This window comes from Dipteris shenzhenensis, chromosome 21 (genome assembly GCF_047967505.1).
Source record: "Dipteris shenzhenensis isolate YYH24624 ecotype China chromosome 21, Dip_SZ_1.0, whole genome shotgun sequence".
Lineage (NCBI taxonomy): Eukaryota > Viridiplantae > Streptophyta > Polypodiopsida > Gleicheniales > Dipteridaceae > Dipteris > Dipteris shenzhenensis.
The window spans coordinates 15,332,857-15,355,018 of record NC_141616.1 but is presented as its reverse complement, the minus strand read 5'-3'; the positions used below and the strand labels follow the sequence as shown (position 1 = coordinate 15,355,018).

The 22,162-nt window shown below is 41.1% G+C and overlaps 1 protein-coding gene across 1 annotated transcript; it reads right to left on the bottom strand.

The window, feature by feature from the left end:
- Positions 1 to 1,208: 1,208 nt before the first annotated feature.
- On the bottom strand, positions 1,209 to 4,602 carry LOC147888541 (zinc finger AN1 and C2H2 domain-containing stress-associated protein 16-like). The gene is made up of 2 exons (XM_087392312.1): positions 4,492 to 4,602; positions 1,209 to 2,205 (listed from the first exon to the last, which is right to left on the bottom strand). Exons 1-2 carry the CDS (start codon positions 4,600 to 4,602, stop codon positions 1,381 to 1,383), a joined length of 936 nt encoding a protein of 311 aa, XP_087248438.1. The 3' UTR covers positions 1,209 to 1,380.
- Positions 4,603 to 22,162: the final 17,560 nt, after the last annotated feature.

The window sequence follows — 22,162 nt, the reverse complement described above, 5'->3', positions numbered from 1 at the left end:
AGGCTATCCATTATACATGGGTACACTTGGATGTCAACATACTGGTTAGAGCCTGCATAGATGGAAGAGTGCCAGGGTCAGGTGGGGTGGCAGTTCTTCTCTGCTCACACAAGGCTGGCAGATATGCCTATGTGGCAGCCAGATCTGTAACAGGTCTCCCTCCCCATGGCCGCCTATGGAGCTGCACATATGGCAGGCACCCGTGCATGTAGATCTGCCCATGTGGCAGCTTGATCTACTACGTGGCAGTCCATGTGCTTCCCAATTGGCAGCCCCAAACTCTTAGCTAGGATTTGCCAGGGGTCGAGCCTCTTTGTCCTCCTAGTTTGGGGGCTCGCATGTGAGAGATTGACCCTTCTTTCCTCAGTTCAGACAACAGCTATGCAGCAAGGTCTTCACTTAAGTTAGTTTGGAGGGAGCAGCTTGCCCTTCAATGGAACTTTGGACAAAACCTTTTAACTTCAGCATTTCACAACCAACCAAAGTCTCCAAATGTGGCCAGTGTTGGGGTGAAAGCTAATGTCACTTTGATACACTATTAAGCTTTGATTGTTTGATTCAGTTCATTCTGGATTCTGCAATCCCGCTATACAAACATGCACAAGTGTCTAGAATCAAGCGTAGTCTGCATGCTTTTGAGATAAGTTGCATACAAGAGAAGTCACTGTTCATGAGCATGGGAAACAAATACTTGTTTAATAACGATGCTAATCAGATTCTCATCTGCCAGCATCGTTCATCCATAGACATATGTACACACAAGATTATCAAGCTGTGCCAAAGGCTCTTCAGCAGGCCAATGGGGCAAACTGAGCCTTCAAATCCTACGAACCCATCTCCCTAAGCAGTATAGCATCCCCCCCTTGCCACCCAAAAGTATAATTTTAGCATAGTGTGCAGAACTATTCTTCTCTTTCCCCTTCTTGTTCATCCTTGAACAGCACTTGTAGGAAAAGAATCAATATTATTGTGCTTCCTATGTATAAATATATCCAAATGACGACTTAAAGCTCAGATTCTTAAGAGAGATCGCCCCCATGCGTGAATGCATATAACCAGGTCAATCCTTAGCAAGTTATTAATACACATTTTTGATTACTCATGTAACTTGAATAATACGGCACAAATCCAATAAAAAAACAAGAACTCAAAATGCTGAGGAGTTATCCATAGCATTTTATCAGATACTTTAAAAGACCATAGTGTCATTTAAGTTTAAAATTTCCTTTAAATAATAAATGAATTGGAATGCCCATACGTCAAACCTTTTCCTTTTTTTCTAGGTTTCCCCACTCACCCACATGCTTCATGCCCGACAGGGGTATCAATATCCCCAGCAGGACAAAGAGTTGAGATATTCAACCATGTAAAGGTTAAAAGTCATTGCTCCAAATGATCCATTGATGTGCCACCATGGTCTCTTTCAACGTGATCAACCAAGGAGATAGGATCTTGAAAACCCCTCCCACACTTTGGACATAAATCAACAATTTGCTGATTGATACCACTCTTGGCTGAGCTATGAGCACTTTCAACGTGTTGAATCAAAAGTGATACCATGGAAAATTGTGCCCCACACTGAGGACACACCTCTATGGATTTGGATATGGGTGGTCTAATTGCTTTGGATCCCTGTCCAGGTTTCTCTGATTGGCCTTTATTGGTCATCCCTCCCACTGCATTTAGCATGCTAGTGGTAAGAGTATTAAATTTACTTACACCAGCCTCTGCAGAAGATCGAATGGTTGAGGCTGCTGATTGCAACCCTGTTCGGACAGCATCTACTGACGAAGTCGAACCTTGTCCAGGTACAATGGAAGCTCTTTCTCTAAAAGATTGTACAAAACGATCTGCAAAAGAAGGTCCTCTTTTCCCTGTTTTTGCCTGCCTCTTGCAATCATGATGTGGACCAAATCGGTGTTTCAAACAGACCTCCTGCTTACAGTCTTTGCACACCATTTTATTAGAGAAAGTAAGACTTTCTCTGCAACCACGTACAGGACATCGAGGTTTTTTATGTACTCGTGCATAATTGCTTGGATCACAATTCATTCTCACATGTTCCTCCCATGTAAGATTGGGATCTTCGTTTGGCACTAAGCGAACTGCCTTGGCGCAAATGGGGCAAACTAGAACAGTAACATCTTTGTCCATTGCCTTTGAACAATGGTGCTTACTATACAAGCGATGCTCAAGACAGAAAACCTGCAAGACAGAGAGCGGTAAGAATGGATAAAAAATGTCTAACAGCTAGGGGTCAAAACATAACATTTTACAGAGATCTTCCCCACACAAATTGATACAGTTCTGATCTGGAGCTCGCCAAGGAAGATTAGCGTGCTGCGTCAACCTTTTGGATCGAATGCCAAAGATACTTGGAAAGTACAAGGAAACTAAAGTGGAATCCCAAGTGACATCCTTTAAAAGGCTAAAAACTAACATTGAAGAAAGAGAGAGGCATTGTCAAACTCTACCAACATATAATTTACTTTATAAATATGAAAAGGTCACTTATAAAAAGGAGAAAACTTTCTTCCTACTTTAGCATAGAAAACAAGAAAAGACGATTACAAATGAGTTTCTCTTCATGACTATTCATCGATAAATTTCTAGACGAATGGAACCAAATCACTTCTCAATATATTTCAAAGATGCAATATTGTGTATATTGTGGTAGAATAGAATTTAACACAGGTTCTTTTACAAAGTTAAAATCAATAATATCAGTACTAGAATCAAGTATAACACCATACGACTTATCCAATACGTTCATAAGTTTGCATGTAGAAAATGGCCTAGGACATAGATAAAAAATGGCTTGTAAAGCATGCATAGATAGTTCATTCAGAAAGTTGTACTCGGTTTCCTATGATCCAGATTGTTTACAGAATGTATTAGGTGCAGATATATTTCAAATGCAAATGCTTTCTATAATCGATATATCCCTAAACATTTCTAAAGGTGTTACATCTTTAGCAATAGGCATACTACAAAGGAGATTGATGTTGGATAATCTACTAATATGTTGGAATCGCCAACAAAGATTTTGTACTAACTCAACAAACTTACTATCAACAACGAAACACATTCTAGCGTTTAACTCTAGAACAAATCCCATATTTAAAAAATACTTGACAATTATGAACGACCGCATCCAAAACTAGGAGTAAGTGTTCTTTCTTCAGAAGTTATTTCTGATATTCTTGAAAGACACTCTGCTGACTCCTCTCTCCCATCTATGCGCCAAAAATACCTTCGTGAAAATTGTGTTTCTATAATGCATCCTATAGATACATATTGCGGTCATCTAAGTGTCATGGAAAACTTGACCTACTCAAATTGCAAGCTTACATAAATCTATGTTATAAATTCACTTTATAAATTAAGTCAAAATAGAAAATATTATTTAAAAATTTCTAGGAAATAGCACTAAATTCATTTATACATATTCTAGCTCAATACAGCTACCTGCCCGAATCTAATTGGTGCTATTAGGACTTAGGACTGAAAGAGCAGATTGTAGTCATAGCCTTTTGTGCTTTGCCAATACAACCCATCATGGAGCACATATCCTTGTTTTGGTCGATCTCCTCACAAGATGGTGCCAATGATGCCATCGTGTCGTTCGCCAAGACAGGTCGCCTGGGTTTGTTTTTAGAGGTAGAGGGTGGGCGGGACTTGCTCATTATGAGCTTGCCACTTCTAGGTGGGAGGAAATTTTGAATCAGTGTTTTCAGATTTCTATTTACTAATGTTGACAAAAATCCATTAAAGAGATCAACGTCAAAACTTCTATCAATGAAAATTTGCAAAAAAGATCAGTGTCTAAACTTCCGTCGATGGAATTCTGTTGATCTCATGTTTTTCTTCTTGCACTTGAGAGCGTGAATCAACTGTTTGCTTCAGGGAGAGCTCCTATTCAATATTCTTGCATTTTTTGCATGTTCTCCTTGTGTTACTTGTGCTCATTCATCGTCTTCTGCTGGTTGTGGAAATTTTGGATTGCTCATTGAAGAGACCTTTATTGCCTTGAATTGTTTGTCTTAGCACATCTGTCGCTCAAACTTTTCAAGTTGTGTGTTACAGCATGCCTGCTGCCATTCAAGAGAGACAATATGATAGAGCACAGCACGCTGTCCATTACAGCACATCCATTGCCTTAAGAGGGATGCTTGAGAGAGATGCCATCAAAGACATTCACCATGGTTCCTCCATCACAATACGTCCATTGCCTTGAAGAGATGCCTCTGTTGTTGGGAAGGACACCTCCCCATCTGTAAGCCCCCAAATGAGGAGAGCATGGGGGAGGGAGACCTAGGGCAAGACATGCCCAGAGAAAAGACAGAGAAGGGGCTGTCACATGTACATCATGTGGGCTGCCATGTGGGCAGCACACCTCAGAATGTACCTGGAGCCATTGGTGGCTGGAACAGTGGTGAAATACCACGTGGCAGATCTGCGTGGACAGGTCGCTGATGTCAGCAATAGTACGACAGCCTGCAAAACGGTATGCAGGTGCTGAACAGGTGGCAGACTGGCAGGGGCTTCAGGTGGGCTATATGCAGCTAGATATGGCGCAGCAAGAGGAGCTGTGGTGGCCATGGTAGGCTAGCCACATGGCCTTGGGACTGCCCAAGGGAGGAGCCTTATGACCAGACCTAGTTGAGGGATGTTTCATTTGGTATTAAGCCTCTCTAAACCATGTTGAACTTAGGCCTCTTGCATTGAGGTGTTGATTCGATTCTAGCGCTAGAGAAAGAATTCCTATATGGATGAAATTCTCGCTTGAGGAACGGGTTATGCTAGAGACGAATTCTGAAATCTCCCTTCAGGGTTGAGATTTCACTTGCGAGTTCAGAATATTGCTATGTCTAAATTTGTTGGCTGCATATACTAGCTTCTTGCTCATGGATTCATCCAATAGGAAGCAGAGGTGAACTTGCTGGATTGGGGAAATCAAGCAGCTATCTGGCAGTGGGAGTTGATCTCCCTGGTGGTGGGATGGCAGCACAGTTCAATTCTCCCATTTCCTGCAGGTTGAAGATGTTGGGGAAAGCCTAGATAGACTCGTTGCAGGTCTACAGTGCAGCGACGGAGCTGAGACCAGCAGTCAACGATGCGGAGAACTATTTTGGCAGGGCCAAGATAGACTATAGATGGCGTACAAGTGTCCCAAGAGGGCACCTAGTTTGTGAGGCAAGCTGGGATTGCTATTGTGAGCTTTGTGCCCAGAAAAGCCAGGCAAGATTGGGAGGAGGATGGCATGGAGTAGCCCTGCTTCTATTTTGGGAGATGCCTTCTCACCAAAGCTTGCTCTTCGAAGAATAGGACAGAGAAGTGACTTGCAAGTCACCCTATCTCTATTTGGAGCAACTTTGATATTTTAGAGAATCTAGAAAGGAGACTTGAGCTACTTCTAGCTCATGGCTGTTTTTAGACTCTCCAAGGAAGGCAATCAGCCCACTTTTGCCATAGCCCATGTGTGGAACTATCTCGCAAGACAAATCTGCCTCTAGCCCTATCTGGCGCCAACCATCTCTCTCTCTCTCTCTCTCTCTCTCTCTCTCTCTCTGTGGTGAAGTATTCTTACTGTTTGCAGCCCATGAGTTTGCTTTTATCCGCCTAAATTTAAAGCAAAGTGCTTTAATGGCTCATGTGCTATATCTGGCTCACCTAAATCTAGACCTGGGGTCTAAAGAAGGGCTGGGTTTCTTTTACAATCCAAATCGGAAGGTCATCCGCTATTCAAAGTGGGATGAACCCGAACTACAATCAAGAGGATTAGAGGCGTATGTGATAGCGCCAAGGCTGGTGAATATTGTCTTTCAGCCATCTGCTCCATGTGCCCTGCCTCTTCACACTCCTTTGCTCGATTGGACTGCCAAACAGCCGACAGCCCACAGCCGCTCTTTTCCTACGCTTTGGGACTGCTGAGAGAAGTTGCCTCTGTGAAGATAGTGGGAGAGAAGGAAGGAGTCTCACTTGCGGCTTTCTCACATACACAATGGGGGAATATACACAAAGGTGGAGGCTAAAAACAGTTTTCCTCTTCTTAGTTGTGTAAGTCAAAAGAACTCTAGTACAAAGAAATAGAAGAACCCTATATATGGGTCTCAAACCAAACTCAGCTAACTAAGGTGGCATACTAACTAAGCCACGAACTAGAGTACATAAGGATAGCTGTCATCCAGCTATTATTCATGGGCGGTGTACCAATCGCATCTGCAGCTAACAAGTCAGTGACATAAATGCACAACGGTCACCCTGGCATATCACGAGTGGAGCTCGATATCTCAACACTCCCCCTCGAGCTCAATCCCAATTCCTGCACACCAAGCAGGTCTCTAAACTTGCGCAGCTTCTCTGCACCCAATGCCTTCGTGAAAATGTCAGCTACCTGATCCTCTGTGCTGACATAAACTAGACCAATAAGACCTAGTAAAACCTTCTCCCGTACATAGTGATAATGCACCTCAATGTGCTTTGTTCTAGCATGATAGACTCGGTTATTTGCCAAGTGTATACTGCTCATGTTGTCACAATAAATGACAACTGGCCCATCTGTGGACTGATGCATATCATAAAGTAGCTTATGCAACCAGCTACCTCACATGCAGCCATTGCTGCATCCCTGTACTCAGCCTCTGTGCTTGACAAGGCAACTGTAGGTTGTTTCTTGCTGCTCCAAGTGACTGCAACACTCCCAAAAGAGAACACATATCCACTGGTAGATCGTCTATCAGAAATACTACCAGCCCAATCAGCATCAGTGTATCCATGCAACTGTATCTGAACCCCAGTCTCATAAAATAGTCCATACTGCAATGTGGACTTCACATACCTGAGTATGTGTCTAGCCGCATCCAAATGCGGTTTCCTTGGGGCTTGCATAAGCTGACTTACCAATCCAACAGCATAGCTCAAATCTGGCCTGGTAATAGTCATATAAATCAAACTTCCTACTATGCGTCTGTACATAGTAGGGTCTTCTAGAAGCTCACCTGCATCTGCGCTCAGCTTGACATTATGCTCCAAAGGAACTGAAATAGGCTTACAGCCTGTCATCCCATATTTGGCCAGCATGTCCAATCCATACTGCCTCTGCAAGAGCCATATCCCACTTGGTGATCTAATCACCTCAATGCCCCAGAAATAACGCAGCTCTCCCAAATCCTTCATCTCAAACTTCTGCTTCAATAGCATTTTCACATGAAGTATATCTTCATCACTATCACCTGTGGTAATCAAATCAACATAAATGACAAACATCATAATAGCTTTCTTTGTTTTTCTCACATAAAGTGAGAAATGTGCCTTGGAAATCTGAAATCCAATAGTGACAAGATACTGTCCTATCTTGTTAGACCATGCTCTAGGTGCTTGCTTCAAGCCATACAAGGCTTTCTTCAACCTGCAAACAAACTCAGGATGAACAGCATGAACATAATCTGGTGGCTGCTCCATAAAGACCTCTTCTTACAAATCACCATGCAAGAAGGCATTCTTTACATCCATTTGATGTAAAGACCATCCCTGTGATGCAGCCATAGCAATGATTGCTCTTACGGTTGCCATCCTTGCAACCGGACTGAATGTTTCTTCATAATCAATGCCATATGTCTGTGCATATCCCTTGACAACTAATCTTGCCTTGTATCTGTTCACAGAACCATCTGCATTGTGCTTCACCTTATAAACCCACTTACAGCCAATTGCATTCTTGTCTTTAGGCAAAGGCACCAATTCCCATGTAGCATTTGCTTCCAAGGCATCCATTTCTTCATCCATGGCTTTCTCCTATTTTTCTTTTCCCATGGCTTGCTCAAAAGTTCCGGTATTACTTTGACCATATAGGCGTAGTGAATGGCTGTAAATCCATCATATTTCAGCCTATCCACAGGATACATAGCTCTGGTAGACCTTCGCAAAATAGGCTCACTTTCAGGTGCTCTCAAAACATCCCTGGTCTTCCTTACTCTAGGTGTAACAACAGAAGGAATACCCGACTCATCATTAATGCTCTGTTCAGAGCCATTGGATTTACCATCCACATAAGAGTGACCTGCATTCACATCAAACATGGGCTGATCTACCTTCTCTTTTCCTTTTCATGATATCTGCATACCACTATCTGCATTGCTTTGAGGAGATTCTCCTGATCTCAATCTGCCTGTCCATGGCGAAGTATGTGAACCACTGCTAGAGGACACTGCAGGTCCACTAATATTTTGTGATTGTTGCTGTGAATTCTGTGGAGCATTACCATTTTGTGCATCTACATCATCAATCACATTTGCTGGTTTATACCAGCTGCTCATCTCATAAAAAATATCTCTGCTCACTGTAAACTTACGAGTAGAAGGGTTATAGCATCTATACCCTTTCTGTTGCAGAGAATAACCAATAAAAATGCACTTCTCAGCTTTTGGATCCAACTTGGACCTCAACTCATCTGGCACATGAACATAGGCAATGCAACAAAAAATTTTCAAATGAGAAATATCTGGTTTCCTACCAGTATACATCTCCTCTGGCGTCATGCCATGTGATTGCTGCTATGAATTTTGTGGAGCATTATCATTTTGTGCATCTACATCATCAATCACATTTACTGGTTTATACCAGCTGCTCATCTCATAAAAAACATCTCTGCTCACTGTAAACTTACGAGTAGAAGGGTTATAACATCTATACCCTTTCTGTTGCAGAGAATAATCAATAAAAATGCACTTCTTAGCTTTTGGATCCAACTTGGACCTCAACTCATCTGGCACATGAACATAGGCAATGCAACAAAAAATTTTCAAATGAGAAATATCTGGTTTTCTACCAGTATACATCTCCTCTGGCGTCATGCCATGTATTGCTGCAGTGGGAGTTTTGTTCATTATGTAAACTGCTGTAGCAATTGCTTCAGTCCAATAATAATCTGGTAGGTCTTTTTCATTTAGCATGGCTCGAGATACCTCTCCAATATGCCTGTTTTTCCTTTCTGCAAGTCCATTTTGCTGTGGGGTATGACTGCGTGAATATTGTTGCTTTATGCCATGCTCCTGCAGGAACCTTGCAAACTCATTTTAGAGGTACTCTCCCCCTCCATCTGACCTTAGGCATTTTATTTACAGGCCTGTTTCTTTTTTAACCATAGCTTTAAAAGCTTTGAAATGCCCAAACACTTCACTTTTCTTTTTCATAAAATACACTCAAAATTTTCTGCTGTAGTCATCAATAAAAGTGAAAAAATAATGATAGCCTTCAATAGATGCAGCTTTAGTAGTCCACACATCAGAGTGGATTAATTCCAATGGCTTCTTACTCTCCTGAACATGTCTAGGAAATGGTTTCCTTGCCTGTTTTTCAAAGTGACAGGCTTCACATACCTTATGCATTTCTCCAACCTTGAATTTAGGCAATCCTGCAATAATATTTTGGGCCTGCATTGATTTAAGTCACTGTACATTAACATGACCAATGCGTTTATGCAAGATATCAATATCTGCAACTACACCAGTCCCATGTGCAAACATTGCTGCACTTAATTCAGACATGTCCGCATCCAATGTAAACATCCTGTCCTTCTTCTTTCCTTTTGCTATCAAGCGACCGTTATTTTTCATATCCTCAACAAAGCATCCATGAGAATTAAATCTGACCTGCAAGCCCTGCTCAACCATTTAACCAACAGAAACCAGGTTCTTGGTGATATTCGAGACATGAAATACATCAGACAGGTATTTCCTTTTCCCATCCTACATAGACAAAGGAATTTTACCAATCTGCACAATAGGATGTGCAGTATCATCACCAGTCTCCACAAATCCTGGTCTTTCCATTTTCCTTGCATCCTGCATTCATTCTGCATGACCTGTCATGTGGTTTGATGCACCTGAGTTAACATACAACACATCATTGCTTTCTTCTGCACTTATCACAGAATTGGTCATGTGCTGCACCATAAAAAGATGCTCATTTCTATCATCACCGTGTCTACTAGAAGATGCATAATTCCCTTGCTGCAATTTTTCATTTATGATGTCATTCTGCTTTTTATAGCAGTCTTTAGCCATATGACCCATTTTACCACAGTAGTAGCATTCAACATTGCTGTTTGTATTTTGGCCTCTCTGCCATCCACCACGACCTCTTTGGCTCCCTCTGGCTCTAGAGTTACCACGTCCTCCTCTATAGGACTGATTTTCTTGAGTTTGCTACATATTCTGATTTCTACCATGGCCTCCAGATCGGCCTGCTCTACCTCTACCTCTACCTCTACCTCTACCTCTACACCGTGTCTACTAGAAGATGCATAATTCCCTTGCTGCAATTTTTCATTTATGATGTCATTCTGCTTTTTATAGCAGTCTTTAGCCATATGACCCATTTTACCACAGTAGTAGCATTCAACATTGCTGTTTGTATTTTGGCCTCTCTGCCATCCACCACGACCTCTTTGGCTCCCTCTGGCTCTAGAGTTACCACGTCCTCCTCTATAGGACTGATTTTCTTGAGTTTGCTACATATTCTGATTTCTACCATGGCCTCCAGATCGGCCTGCTCTACCTCTACCTCTACCTCTACCTCTACCTCTACCTCTTCCAGCATTTGAGTAGAAGACAGTTTCTTTTGAAGTTCCTCCTGAAGAAGATGCACCACCATTTCTCTGCTCTTCAGAAATTAGAAGAGCAAACAACTCCTCAAAATCAAAAAATTTTTCACGGACGGCAATGGATGTCCGGAACTGTGTATAATCCTTTCCTAGATCATTCAAGGTCACAGAAACTAAATCATCATCTTCCACTGGCGACCCAATGGAAGCAAGTGCATCTGCAATTTTCTTCACCTTCATGTGGTAGTAATTGATGCTCATATTTTCTCTCTGCACATTGTGCAACTCCTGCTTGAGCTCTGCATTTTCCTGGCTTGTGTATTTGTGCTATACATTTTTGTCAAAGTATCCCATGCCTCCTTTGGCGTACTTGCATCCTGAATATGCACAATCATAGAATTTGAAATACTGATAGACAGCTAGTACATAACTTTTCTGGCTCTCTCATGCCATTCTTTAAATGCCTGCATTTCCTATTGATTGGGAATATTAGGAAGAATTGGTTCTTCTTCATTTCCTGTAATGAACTCCCAATAACCTTTTCCCATAAGGAAATTCGTCATTCTAAACTTCCATGCTTGGAAGTTGTTCTTGTCAAGCTTTTTAGTGACAATCTGTGAAAGAGTATTAGACGCCATTACAGAACAATGCAAAATATTCTGTCACTGCAAAAAACACAGCTTCTGCCTCACAAGGGCAAATCTGCAAAACTGACAAAATTGGTATTTGACCACACAGTCACTTCCTAGTGACGATTTTGCATCAACAGGCAATAAGGATGATTCTGTAACTCCCAATATCTCTGCGCATAGGCATACGATGCAATTTCTGTGGTATTTTTTCACCGACCTGTAGAGCAGTGGTCGCACTGCAAAAACAGGGCCTTTTTCTCAGTGCTTGCGGAGAACTTCCGCCTCCAAAACGGGCCTCGAAATGGCCTCGAATCAGAAAAATAAAGTCACCAAGGGCTACGTCTCCTCTTGCAGCATATACTGTCCTCTCGCCACACCGCGAAGGGCGTCTCAATATGAGACAATGCACTCTTGTACTTTTCGGCTGTGCTATCTGTAGAGATTTGCTCCCAAACTCAAAAAAGGAAAGCAACATTGGTCCTCTTACCAGGACACTGTATACTTGGTTTGCTTTCTTGAGCTCCTTACAACGAACCAGGCTCTGATACCATGTGAAGATAGTGGGAGAGAAGGAAGGAGTCTCACTTGCGGCTTTCTAACATACACAATGGGGGAATACACACAAATGGGGTAATATACATAAAGGTGGAGGCTGAAAATAATTTTCCTCTTCTTAGTTGTGTAAGCCAAAAGAACTCTAGTACAAAGAAATAGAAGAATCCTATATGTGGGTCTCAAACCAAACTCAGCTAACTAAGGTGGCATACTAATTGAGCCACAAACTAGAGTACATAAGGATAGCTATCATCCAGCTATTATTCATGGGCGGTATACCAATCGCATCTGCAGCTAACAAGTCGGTGACTTAAATGCACAATGGTAACCCTGGCATATCACAAGTGGAGCTCGATATCTTAACAGCCTCTCTGATCTGCAGAGAAATCAAGTGGTAGCAGCACTTGCTACAGACGCTTCAACAAGGTGGTTGTGATAGTCGCCTTATTCTCAAGGACTGTTAGCTACAACATTAAGGCCTTTGTCCACTTTTCTTGTTGTACTAGAAGAGCAGGAGTCTCCGGTTATGTATCACCTGGAACTCTTACGGATGAAGGATGTCTCTTGGATTTCTATGGAGGCTGTAAGGATTGGCTGCAGTAATAATACTCCTTTGCATGAAGTTGAGTATGATCTGACTCCATGATGTCCTGATGAGTTAATTATCGACTTGGAGAGTTTTTTGTGGTGGTCTGGTAGTGCATGAATGCATCCATGATTAGAGTTCCTAATGGAAACTTGTGATAGGTATTTCCACCTTGTTCCTTATAGTAACTCTCCCTTAAAACATCCCGGTCCCTTTGCAAATTTACCTCATCTTGGATGAATCAGCAGCAGTGAGAAAGGCTCTGACAAGGAGAAGTTGAAGTGAAAAGCTTATGTTATGAGGTCTTGAATAATCATCCACCATCTTTGATTGGTAAACCTCATCTTGGATGAATCAGCAGCAGTGAGAAAGGCTCTGACAAGGAGAAGTTGAAGTGAAAAGCTTATGTTATGAGATCTTGAATAATCATCCATCATCTTTGATTGGTAAACCTCAGGTGGACTGTATTGTTGGGTAAACCGCCACTCTATAGGGTGGAGAAAGGAGTCGGATCTCTTTTTTTGGAAAGCATGTAATTATCTTTTTGCCACTTAAATTTTAATTACTTCTTTCTGTTTTGCTATCATAAAATATTTCTCTGTGTGTTTTCTACTTTGAGATATTTTTCTAAAAGAATTCTTGTGCTTATTTCTAAGTAATGAAATATTGTCTGGTGCTCTGGAATTATCTTGAGTGTTTTACGAAGTCCAGATTCTCAACTATTCAATAAGTCCTTGGTATCGGATATCTTGATTGTGAGTTGTCCAAGTATGTGTCTTCCTAACGACATTTGTGTGTAGATGGGGCTGCAAGGTATGGCACATGTAATCTTACCTGGGATAGACTATGGCCGAAACTCTAGTTCGGGCTTGGTCTTTAGATACATCACTTAGGTGATTGGATTACTGTTGGAGACTTGGACCTTTACCGGTGGACAGAGTCGTCTTTCGAGTAATACTTTCATAGGCTATGTTGTTCTGGAGTGTGGACTCACTCGAACAATAGCAGAATTGGAAAGGTAACTTCTCAAACTCATTTCATCCAGAGTATAGGAGAGAACGTGAGTACCATAGAACTATGAATTCCTGTATCCCTTGCCTGGATTTGGCGACAGGGGATGTGTGCAATGCTTGCTACTCTGTGCGTTAAGAATATTATTGTTCTTTCCTATTGAAGAAATAAGAAAAGAATTGGATCCTTGGGATACGATCATAGGCAACTCTTGAACAAAGTGAGCCTTATGAGGATTCTTAGTGGTATGGGACACTGTAGATACTATTATGGGGACATCAGAACTCCTATAGTGGCAGGGCATTCAGAACCTATACCGATGGGTCCGTATCTGGTAAGAAAAGATTCACTTTTGGTGATGTGTTTCACCTCAGGGGTTCAAGGATGGAAATTATTTTTTGCTAGATACCATGGAGTATCCTGCATGCAGCTATTGGTGAGTGTGTAAGGCCAAACATACCCAATAGGCTATTTTCTTTTGTCCTAGGGCAGCTAGGTAATCAGTGACCGAAAGCTTGCTTTTCAGCAAGAGAGTCACTTTTAACTTTCTATTCAGAAATTTAGGGCTATGGTTAATAATAGCTTAGCCAGTGGTCTCCTATCCTGGACTTATACCAGTATAAGTCTTGTTTTTAGAGAAGGAGAATATTATGTCCAGGATTGGACATAATTAGGCTATGGGGTTCACTAAACCCTAGCCCAAGCTGATCTAGATCTAGGAATATATCTACGGTCAACCAGGGTTAAGAATAACCTAAGGCTAGGATCTAAGGTAGCAAACGTGGGGTCGAGATCACTAGAGATGAGCTAGCCTACTATAAGTGGGGCATCAGCTTGATTTGTCGAGCTGTGTCCTCTAAGCAAGGGCAAGCCTAAACTTGGCAAGTGTAACCTAGAAGCATGCGCTAGGAATAGCACGCTAAGTATAGGACCTGAGCTATAGATGGCTAGGTGCCTAGCCTATAAGTATAGGCTAGTGGCTCAGTATAGCATATAAGTATAGACCAGTGGCTCAGTGACAAACGTCCTGAGGAGTGTGCTCCTCAGTGACCAGGACCTGCTGGCATGAGAGCAGCAACTAAGAGAAAGGGCTTGTGGTATGAGACGAAAGTCTGGACTATGAGGTTGACTAGTTCTATCCGGTGGTTTAGACCTCTAGCTCGGGGGTGGCTCGACGTACTGACTATGGCTAGGAGGTGAGATGCTAGCTTTAACCGTTATGGATTGGTTGCGTTGGCCCATAGTTTGTTTGTTTTTTTTGAGTTCATCTATTTTAGAGCACGATCCTGGATACCTCACCAGGGTCTAGACCTGGTTGAGGGATGTTTCAATCAACAAATTCAAGTGCCTAGCAATCTTTGTCTTCCCTCCTGCCTAAACAATCTCATTCATTTCCTCCTACAAAGAAATATAGAAACATGTCCCCAAGCCGACGTCCTGTCTCTGTCTTCTGGAATAAAGTACAAAAGTATGATATACAAATTAATGTATCCAATAACAAAAAAATGCTTGGCTTCATCCATGTGCCTACTGATCTTACACCCCTTCCCTGACTTTTGACCGAAAGAAAAGAGCCAATAGCAATCCTTGGGGGCACTGTCATGTCTTCCAAAGGAAGTGTAAAAACCTGAGCCACAATTTTAACATCGAAGGGCATAGTCTTCCCTTGCACCTATGAACCAAAGGAAGTGTGAAAACCTGAGCCACAGTTTAAACATCCAAGGGCATAGTCTTCCCTTACACCAAAGGAAAAACCTGAGCCACAGTTTCAACATCCAAGGGCATAGTCTTCCCTTACACCTAGGAATATACTTGGTGTGATACAAATGCAAGAGCTGTTATTTTTCTTTAGGATTCTTCAAAACACGCTTCCACGCGAGAGAAGCAAACTCAAAGAGACGAGTTTGTTTCAACCAGTTGTTGTGTGGCTACTAATGGGCTAGGACTAAAACACTGGGAGAATCAAACTCCGATTGCTTGGCATGGTCATGAACTCAATGGAAGAACTCGCTAAGGTAAGAAACTCTAGCCCTATGTGAGACTACAAAAAGACGATCTCAAGGAATAGAACGACTCTCCTCCATAGCTAGCCCTTGCGAGAAAATGCTTGACACAAATCATCACACCAGATTGCGAATGGCCATCTGCTGCAAAGTTGGTGTGTGAGCCACAAATGTCTCCCACCACTTCACCCCTTGGTGCATCCTCTTATCATCCTTTGCAATTGCCCGAGAAAATGTGCCAGACATGAACTTGTATCTAACTCATCAATTAAGATTCCATGCCTATCAACTTCAAACTTCCTCTATGAGAGTAAGTCAAAACATCAAGTGACTGCGTTCGAGCGAGCCCAAAGTTCGAGCGATGCTTGTGATGAACTTTTTCTGAACCTATAGTAGCAATAGTTTTTTACTAGAAATGGTTGAATCTACATGACCATATTAGAGATTGTTCTTACTTATTTTTCGTATGATTCTTGGCATATAAAGATAAAACCTACTATTGGGGATAACTGATAAGTCCATACAAGTCAGCAATGATTCAATGAATACAAACTGAAATCTTATTGGCAACATACAAAGAGAAAACCTATTATTTGATAAATAATAAATCCATGCAAGTTAGAAATCATAGATACAAAATGGGAAATGTTGCAATGTCTACACCTCGAGGTAGTCACTCAAAATTATGTAAGGTAGCACGTGAGTTGAATGGGTTTCTTTATTTTGTGGACTTAATACAAACAAAAATAGTCCCATCCATGATATAGAAGCTCCTCCTATAAAATTCCTTCACAAAAAACTATTTGTAGTAGGGATGTTTTTATCGAAGCTATGCTCATATATTAATATAAAATTTTGGCAAAACTTTTCAAGCTCCTTTTTTTTTATTTCACAATATCAGTCGAATTTAGTACCTTTTAATATATTTTCTTTTAAACTTTGAAGAAAAAAATGTAAATCTTGTTGGTGAAACTTTACTTTTTGTTACATAGAAGTTTCAAATCCTGGTGAATGTTTCCAACATTTATTTTTATTAGGGCATACATACTTTCGATGCCAATATAAAAATTTAGATTCATAACAAAACTAACTTGAAAAAATCATCCATGATTTGTAGCTCATCGATTTCTATGCTACCCATATGATATGATCCACTTTGTACACAAAATGATAACATGAATAAAATGTTTAAACTATGGAGCTAATAAATTATTGATCACCTTATGACCATGATGCTAACAAAATATGGACCACCTTCATATGTCCATGACCATGTATATACTTGTGGGAGGGAGGGAGAGAACCAAGGACCCGAACTCTATATGAGAAGAATTTAAGAAAATATAAGAGTTTGATAAGGTTTAGCTCTGATGAAACAAAGATAAGTACAGACTTTTTAAAGTTGTAGAATTTAGGCACTTTAACATGATAAATGGAATCATTCATATCATTTCGATCGTTTTGACTACAAACATGACCATATTTGGAGTTTGATTGACCAAGTTATGACCCAAATAAAATTGGCAGAAGGAGCCTCCCAAGAGGCCGCGATATCGTGGCCTCTTGGGAGGCTCCTCCTCCCATTATCTTTTGCCTTGAAAATGGAAATTTCACAAGAAAAACACATTCTCTAACCCCTTTCTTCGACCCCTCCTTCTTCTTTGACCCTTGAAAAAACATTGCAAAACATTTTTAAAAAATTGTTGTTTGTATGTAAGGCAATTGATTCCTCACAATATCATAGGTAGTACAACAACTGTAAAAGTCAGCAATGCATGCTACTTTTTGAACATAAATCATCACACTAGAATGTTAATTTTATGAAAGTGCTCGCTCGAACTGTCACCTCGCTCGAATGCAGTCGCTCGAATTTTGGTAATCCTCCCTCTATGACATCCATCCACCCATCATGCACCTCCTTATCACCATCTGGATTTTTCTCTCTCCAAATAGGATGGAGAACAAAAGCTGCTGCATGCAAAGGAGAGTGCATCATATCCCATTTATTCAACACAAGGCTTTCACATTAGTCAACTTTGAGGAGTCTATTCCAGCCATAGTTTGAATCTTCTCCACCATTCGATCTGTGAGCTCATATACAAGTCCCATGGTAGCCCCTTCTCTATCAGCCAAACGAAGGATCTTCAGAATAGGTGCACATATCTTCACTATGACTCTTGCTTCCTGCCAGAATGATGCACCCGATACAATGGAAGACACCTGTTGTGCTTTCAAGGTGTGTGATACATTCTTCCTACAGTACTCATCACTCACAACCATATGACGCAATCCATTGTAGACTCTCTCATCTAACAAGTTTGCTAACATGATAAACATGTAAGCAAACGGAGTCTGTGTAGGTCTTGCTGAAAGATCTATACAATGCCAACACAGTGTGCTTTCGAGTAACAAATGTCACAATCATGTTGGCATGTGCTAACAATGGCTTCACCCAAGCAAGCTGCCCAATGTCCTCAAACAAGAGGTCAAGGCAATGACATGTGCATCTAGTGTAAAATATATGGGGCCACTCCTCCTCTATCAAATTTCCTACTCGCACACAGTTAAATGCATTGTCCATGCACACCTGCACCACATTATCTGGCCCAACATCAAGAATGGCATCTTTTAATATCTCAAAAATGTATTCTCCTGATTTGTACTGCCCACTAGTGTCCACAGACTTCAAAAAGGAAGGAAGCTCCACTCAAAGAAAATTAGAATTGGAGGACTACCAGACAATTGGCTTGTAGCTAAAGCTACTAACAGTGAGACTTTTGAAAGAATCAACAAAGCTCTACCAGGAATTGATTGGGGACATGCAGATTTTGGGGTTATTCAGAAGCTCACGGAATTCTTACTTTTAGCACAAGAGAAGAAAGGACATGGATTCTTCGACAATCCAACAAGTTAAAAGGACTTCTAGTGTGAATTGCAGAGGAGCTTGCAAAAACCAAGCTAAAAGGTAAAGCCTTAGAGCTTGCAAAGGTGAAGGCAGCTAGAAAAGAAGGCAAATGTGCTATCTATAGAGATGGCAAGGCATTGATTAAAGAATTCAAAGCTAAACTTAAAGAATCTCAGTCTATAACTAATGTATGATCTTCATTTGCTTTATCTTTTTCATTCTTTTGGTTTCAGTGAACCAGATGTAATCGGAACGTCAAGTTATACCTATGTCATTTATGACATATGACATAATATAAAAACATTCTTTCTTTGCTTGAAAAAAAAAAAAAAACTACAAATGCACCTGCAAAGAAAATGAAGCTGAAAGGAAAGTGCCTCTGACTACTCTGTGCAATAACTGCAAGTTGTGAAGATAGTGGGAGAGAAGGAAGGAGTCTCACTTGCGGCTTTCTCACATACACAATGGGGGAATACACACAAAGGTGGAGGCTGAAAAATAGTTTTCCTCTTCTTAGTTGTGAAAGCCAAAAGAACTCTAGTACAAAGAAATAGAAGAACCCTATATGTGGGTCTCAAACCAAACTCAGCTAACTAAGGTGGCATACTAACTGAGCCACGAACTAGAGTACATAAGGATAGCTGTCATCCAGCTATTATTCATGGGCGGTGTACCAACCGCATGTCTTATTAGAATTAATATGTATTAAATTTGGATTCTATCCTATAAGACCTTATTAATATCCACAAGTACAACTGCCAAATGTAGGGTAATCAATGAGTAAAGGTGCTTCAATAGGACAAGCTCAAGGGATTTTGATACCCAAATACACCACGGTCAATGATTAGAAGCAATGCACACGAAAGGAGTATAGCTCAAACTTAGGGAGTTTGATCCCCAAATACCCCAAGCCCGCCCAAAAGTCCAAAGATTCAAGGCAACGTGCACAAGTGGTATGTTCCAACTGCCCCCGCCCAAAACAAGGAGGTGTTGGAACAAGGAGATGCACACTTCAAAGTACATGCGCCTGGCATTGTTCAGCTCCACATCCATAGGAAATAGTGACGCCAACAAAAATAGCCATGAAAGAAGACAGCTCAAACTCAGGGAGTCCCCAAATATTCCGAAGAAAAGGCCTTTGATCAATGCCATGCCATCTTGATAGATAGCCCATTTTGGGATAATCAAGAAAACATGGTGACTTTTTCAAGGTAATCTTCTTTCTATTTAGAATTGTTTTATAGGAATTGTGAGTTATGATTATTAATGTGAATCCAAGCATGTGTGTGAGAAAGCTAACCAAAATATTAATATTTACCGGCTAACATGTAATCCTTCTAACAAAACAATTTATCATATCCTGAACTTTATTTGTATTTGTACAGAATCTTTTCTTGCAAGAGAATAATATAAAAAGGGCATAGCTATAATTGTGAAATAGACTATAAGGGGCATGCATTTAAGGCAATCCAAAATACTTAAAGGTCTTATCAGAATTAATATGTATCAAATTTGGATTCTATCCTATAAGACCTTGTTAATATCCACAAGTACAACCGCCAAATGCAGGGTAATCAATGAGTAAAGGTGACCAAGCCGAATGATCTACTTCAACAGGACAAGCTCAAGGGATTTTGATACCCAAATACACCACAGTCAATGATTACAAGCAATGTGCACATGAAAGGAGTATAGCTCAAACTCAGGGAATTTGATCCCCAAATACCCCAAGCCCGCCCAAAAGTCCAAAGATTCCAGGAAACGTGCACAGGTGGTACGTTCTAGCTACCCCCGCCTAGAATAAGGAGGTGCTGGAACAAGGAGATGCATACTTCAAAGTGTATGCGCCTTGCACTATTTAGCTCCACATCCAAGGGAAATAGCGATGCCAACGAAAATAGCCATGAAAGAAGACAGTTCAAGCTTAGGGAGTCTCCAAATATTCTGAAGAAAAGGCTTCTTAGTAACATTTAGGATTACCTTTAAGTGTCTTAGGGAAGCCTAGCCTTGTCACTCCAAGTTTTGAGCCGCACTCATGAGGTTCGAACCCCAAATAGGTGAAGGTGTGAGGGTACTCAGGGAGTTTGAACCCCAAATCACCTGAGCCTAGGAGTGGCGAGGCTAACACAAGCGCTATTTGGGAACTTGTCAGGATCACCTCCTAATACTAGGTTTGTCCCAAGCGCTTTAATATGGTTAACACAAGTGCTATTTCCGCTAGTAGAGGGAGAGTCGGTAAGAAGAGCAATATGCCTTGGTGCCCTATGAGCCCAAGAGCCCATGGTTGTAAAGTGAGGGAGAGTGCTAAAAAGGAAAAGGGTTGGCCCTCCCTTCAAAAGCTTACTTATATAAAAGGCCAAAAGTTTGACTTTGGTCTTCATTGTTGTTTGCACAAGTTTGAATACAAACTCCCTCTTCTCTTCCAAGAGAGTGTTTTGGGCGTTCTCTTGTTTCCATTGTAGTGCCTTTGTGGTTGTCACTCTATCCCCCTTCACTCCCTTCTCCTTCTTCTCTTCCTCCTCCTCCTTCTCCCCCTTTCCTCTTCCCCTTCCCTCTTTCTCGTGCGAAACCACATTGCAATAATCCGGAGGCCGCTTGAGTGACACTTGCGGACGACTCATGGTATGCATTGCTCCCACAAGGAGTAGTCAAGAGTGGAAGCTCCGTCGACATATCTTCAACTACCCCACGACATGTGAGTCACCGTTGAGCTTGTGGACGACTCGTGCTATGCATTGCTCCCACAAGGAGTAGTCAGGAGTGGAAGCTCCATCGACATATCTCGGGAGGGGTCACTTAGTGTATCACGTGCATTCAATGCCTCTTTTATAAAGCCCTATGTAACCACTTTCTAGAAATTATTATCACCCCCTTTGTAGATTTTCATGAAATTATAAAATCCCTTTCTGTAAATGTATTCTTTTGAGGACAACTTTAAGAATATCCTTCTGTTAGAGACAAGTGAAAAACACACTTCAATCATATAGGTCGTGCTATGCTGCCTTCGCCAAAAAACCGATCTCAATGGCAGATACAAGCTATGAAAGAGACTTCTAGACAAGTTTAAGTCTTCAAAACCAAACTCCCAATCTAGGTCTCATCCTAAAGAAAGTGGCCTAGGTTGTAGCCATGCCTAAAATTGCTACTAGTAACCATGAAAATTTTGTCCTGGCTAAAGTGCCAACCTCATGCACTTGTCTTGGCTAAAGTTCCAACCTCATGTACCCTCTAGAATGTGTTAGAATGAACACTTTATAATCTATTAAATAAGACCAAAGGAAATATATGAAGGTCTTGGCCTAGGTTTCAAATATGCAAAAAATGACTACTCTCATTGCTAGCACCCATGGATTGCCATCGTCGACAAGGATACTAAATTTTGTTAAACTCATCCAAAATGTGTATATACACTACCATTGTAGTGTAAGAATAGAGGATCCAAGGCACCCTCCCATTGGATTCAATTTGAAGGGCCATTGGGCTGTTGCAACATTTGTTGGATCAAGATGGTAGAAAAACCCTAATTTTTTTGCATCTTGCATACTTAGGATCCAAACTAAGCTCTAAAGAGCTAGAAATTTTAGATGGGATATCCAGTAGGTTCTTGCAAAGTCTCATCAAGTTTGAATCCCCAACCCTCCCAATAGTCCCACAAATTTCCATATCACTGGCAATATTGTACAAGCAATCCTTCTAGAGCTTTTAGAATATCTCTACAAATGGTTAAAAAACTATAAAACTCTACTCTCAAACCATGTCTCACCTTCATATTGCATTCTTAACCTAGGTTCACACAAGCCAAAATTTGCTCTCATCACTACTAGCACCATGGATTGCCACTATGGACTCATTCTCCAATAGGGA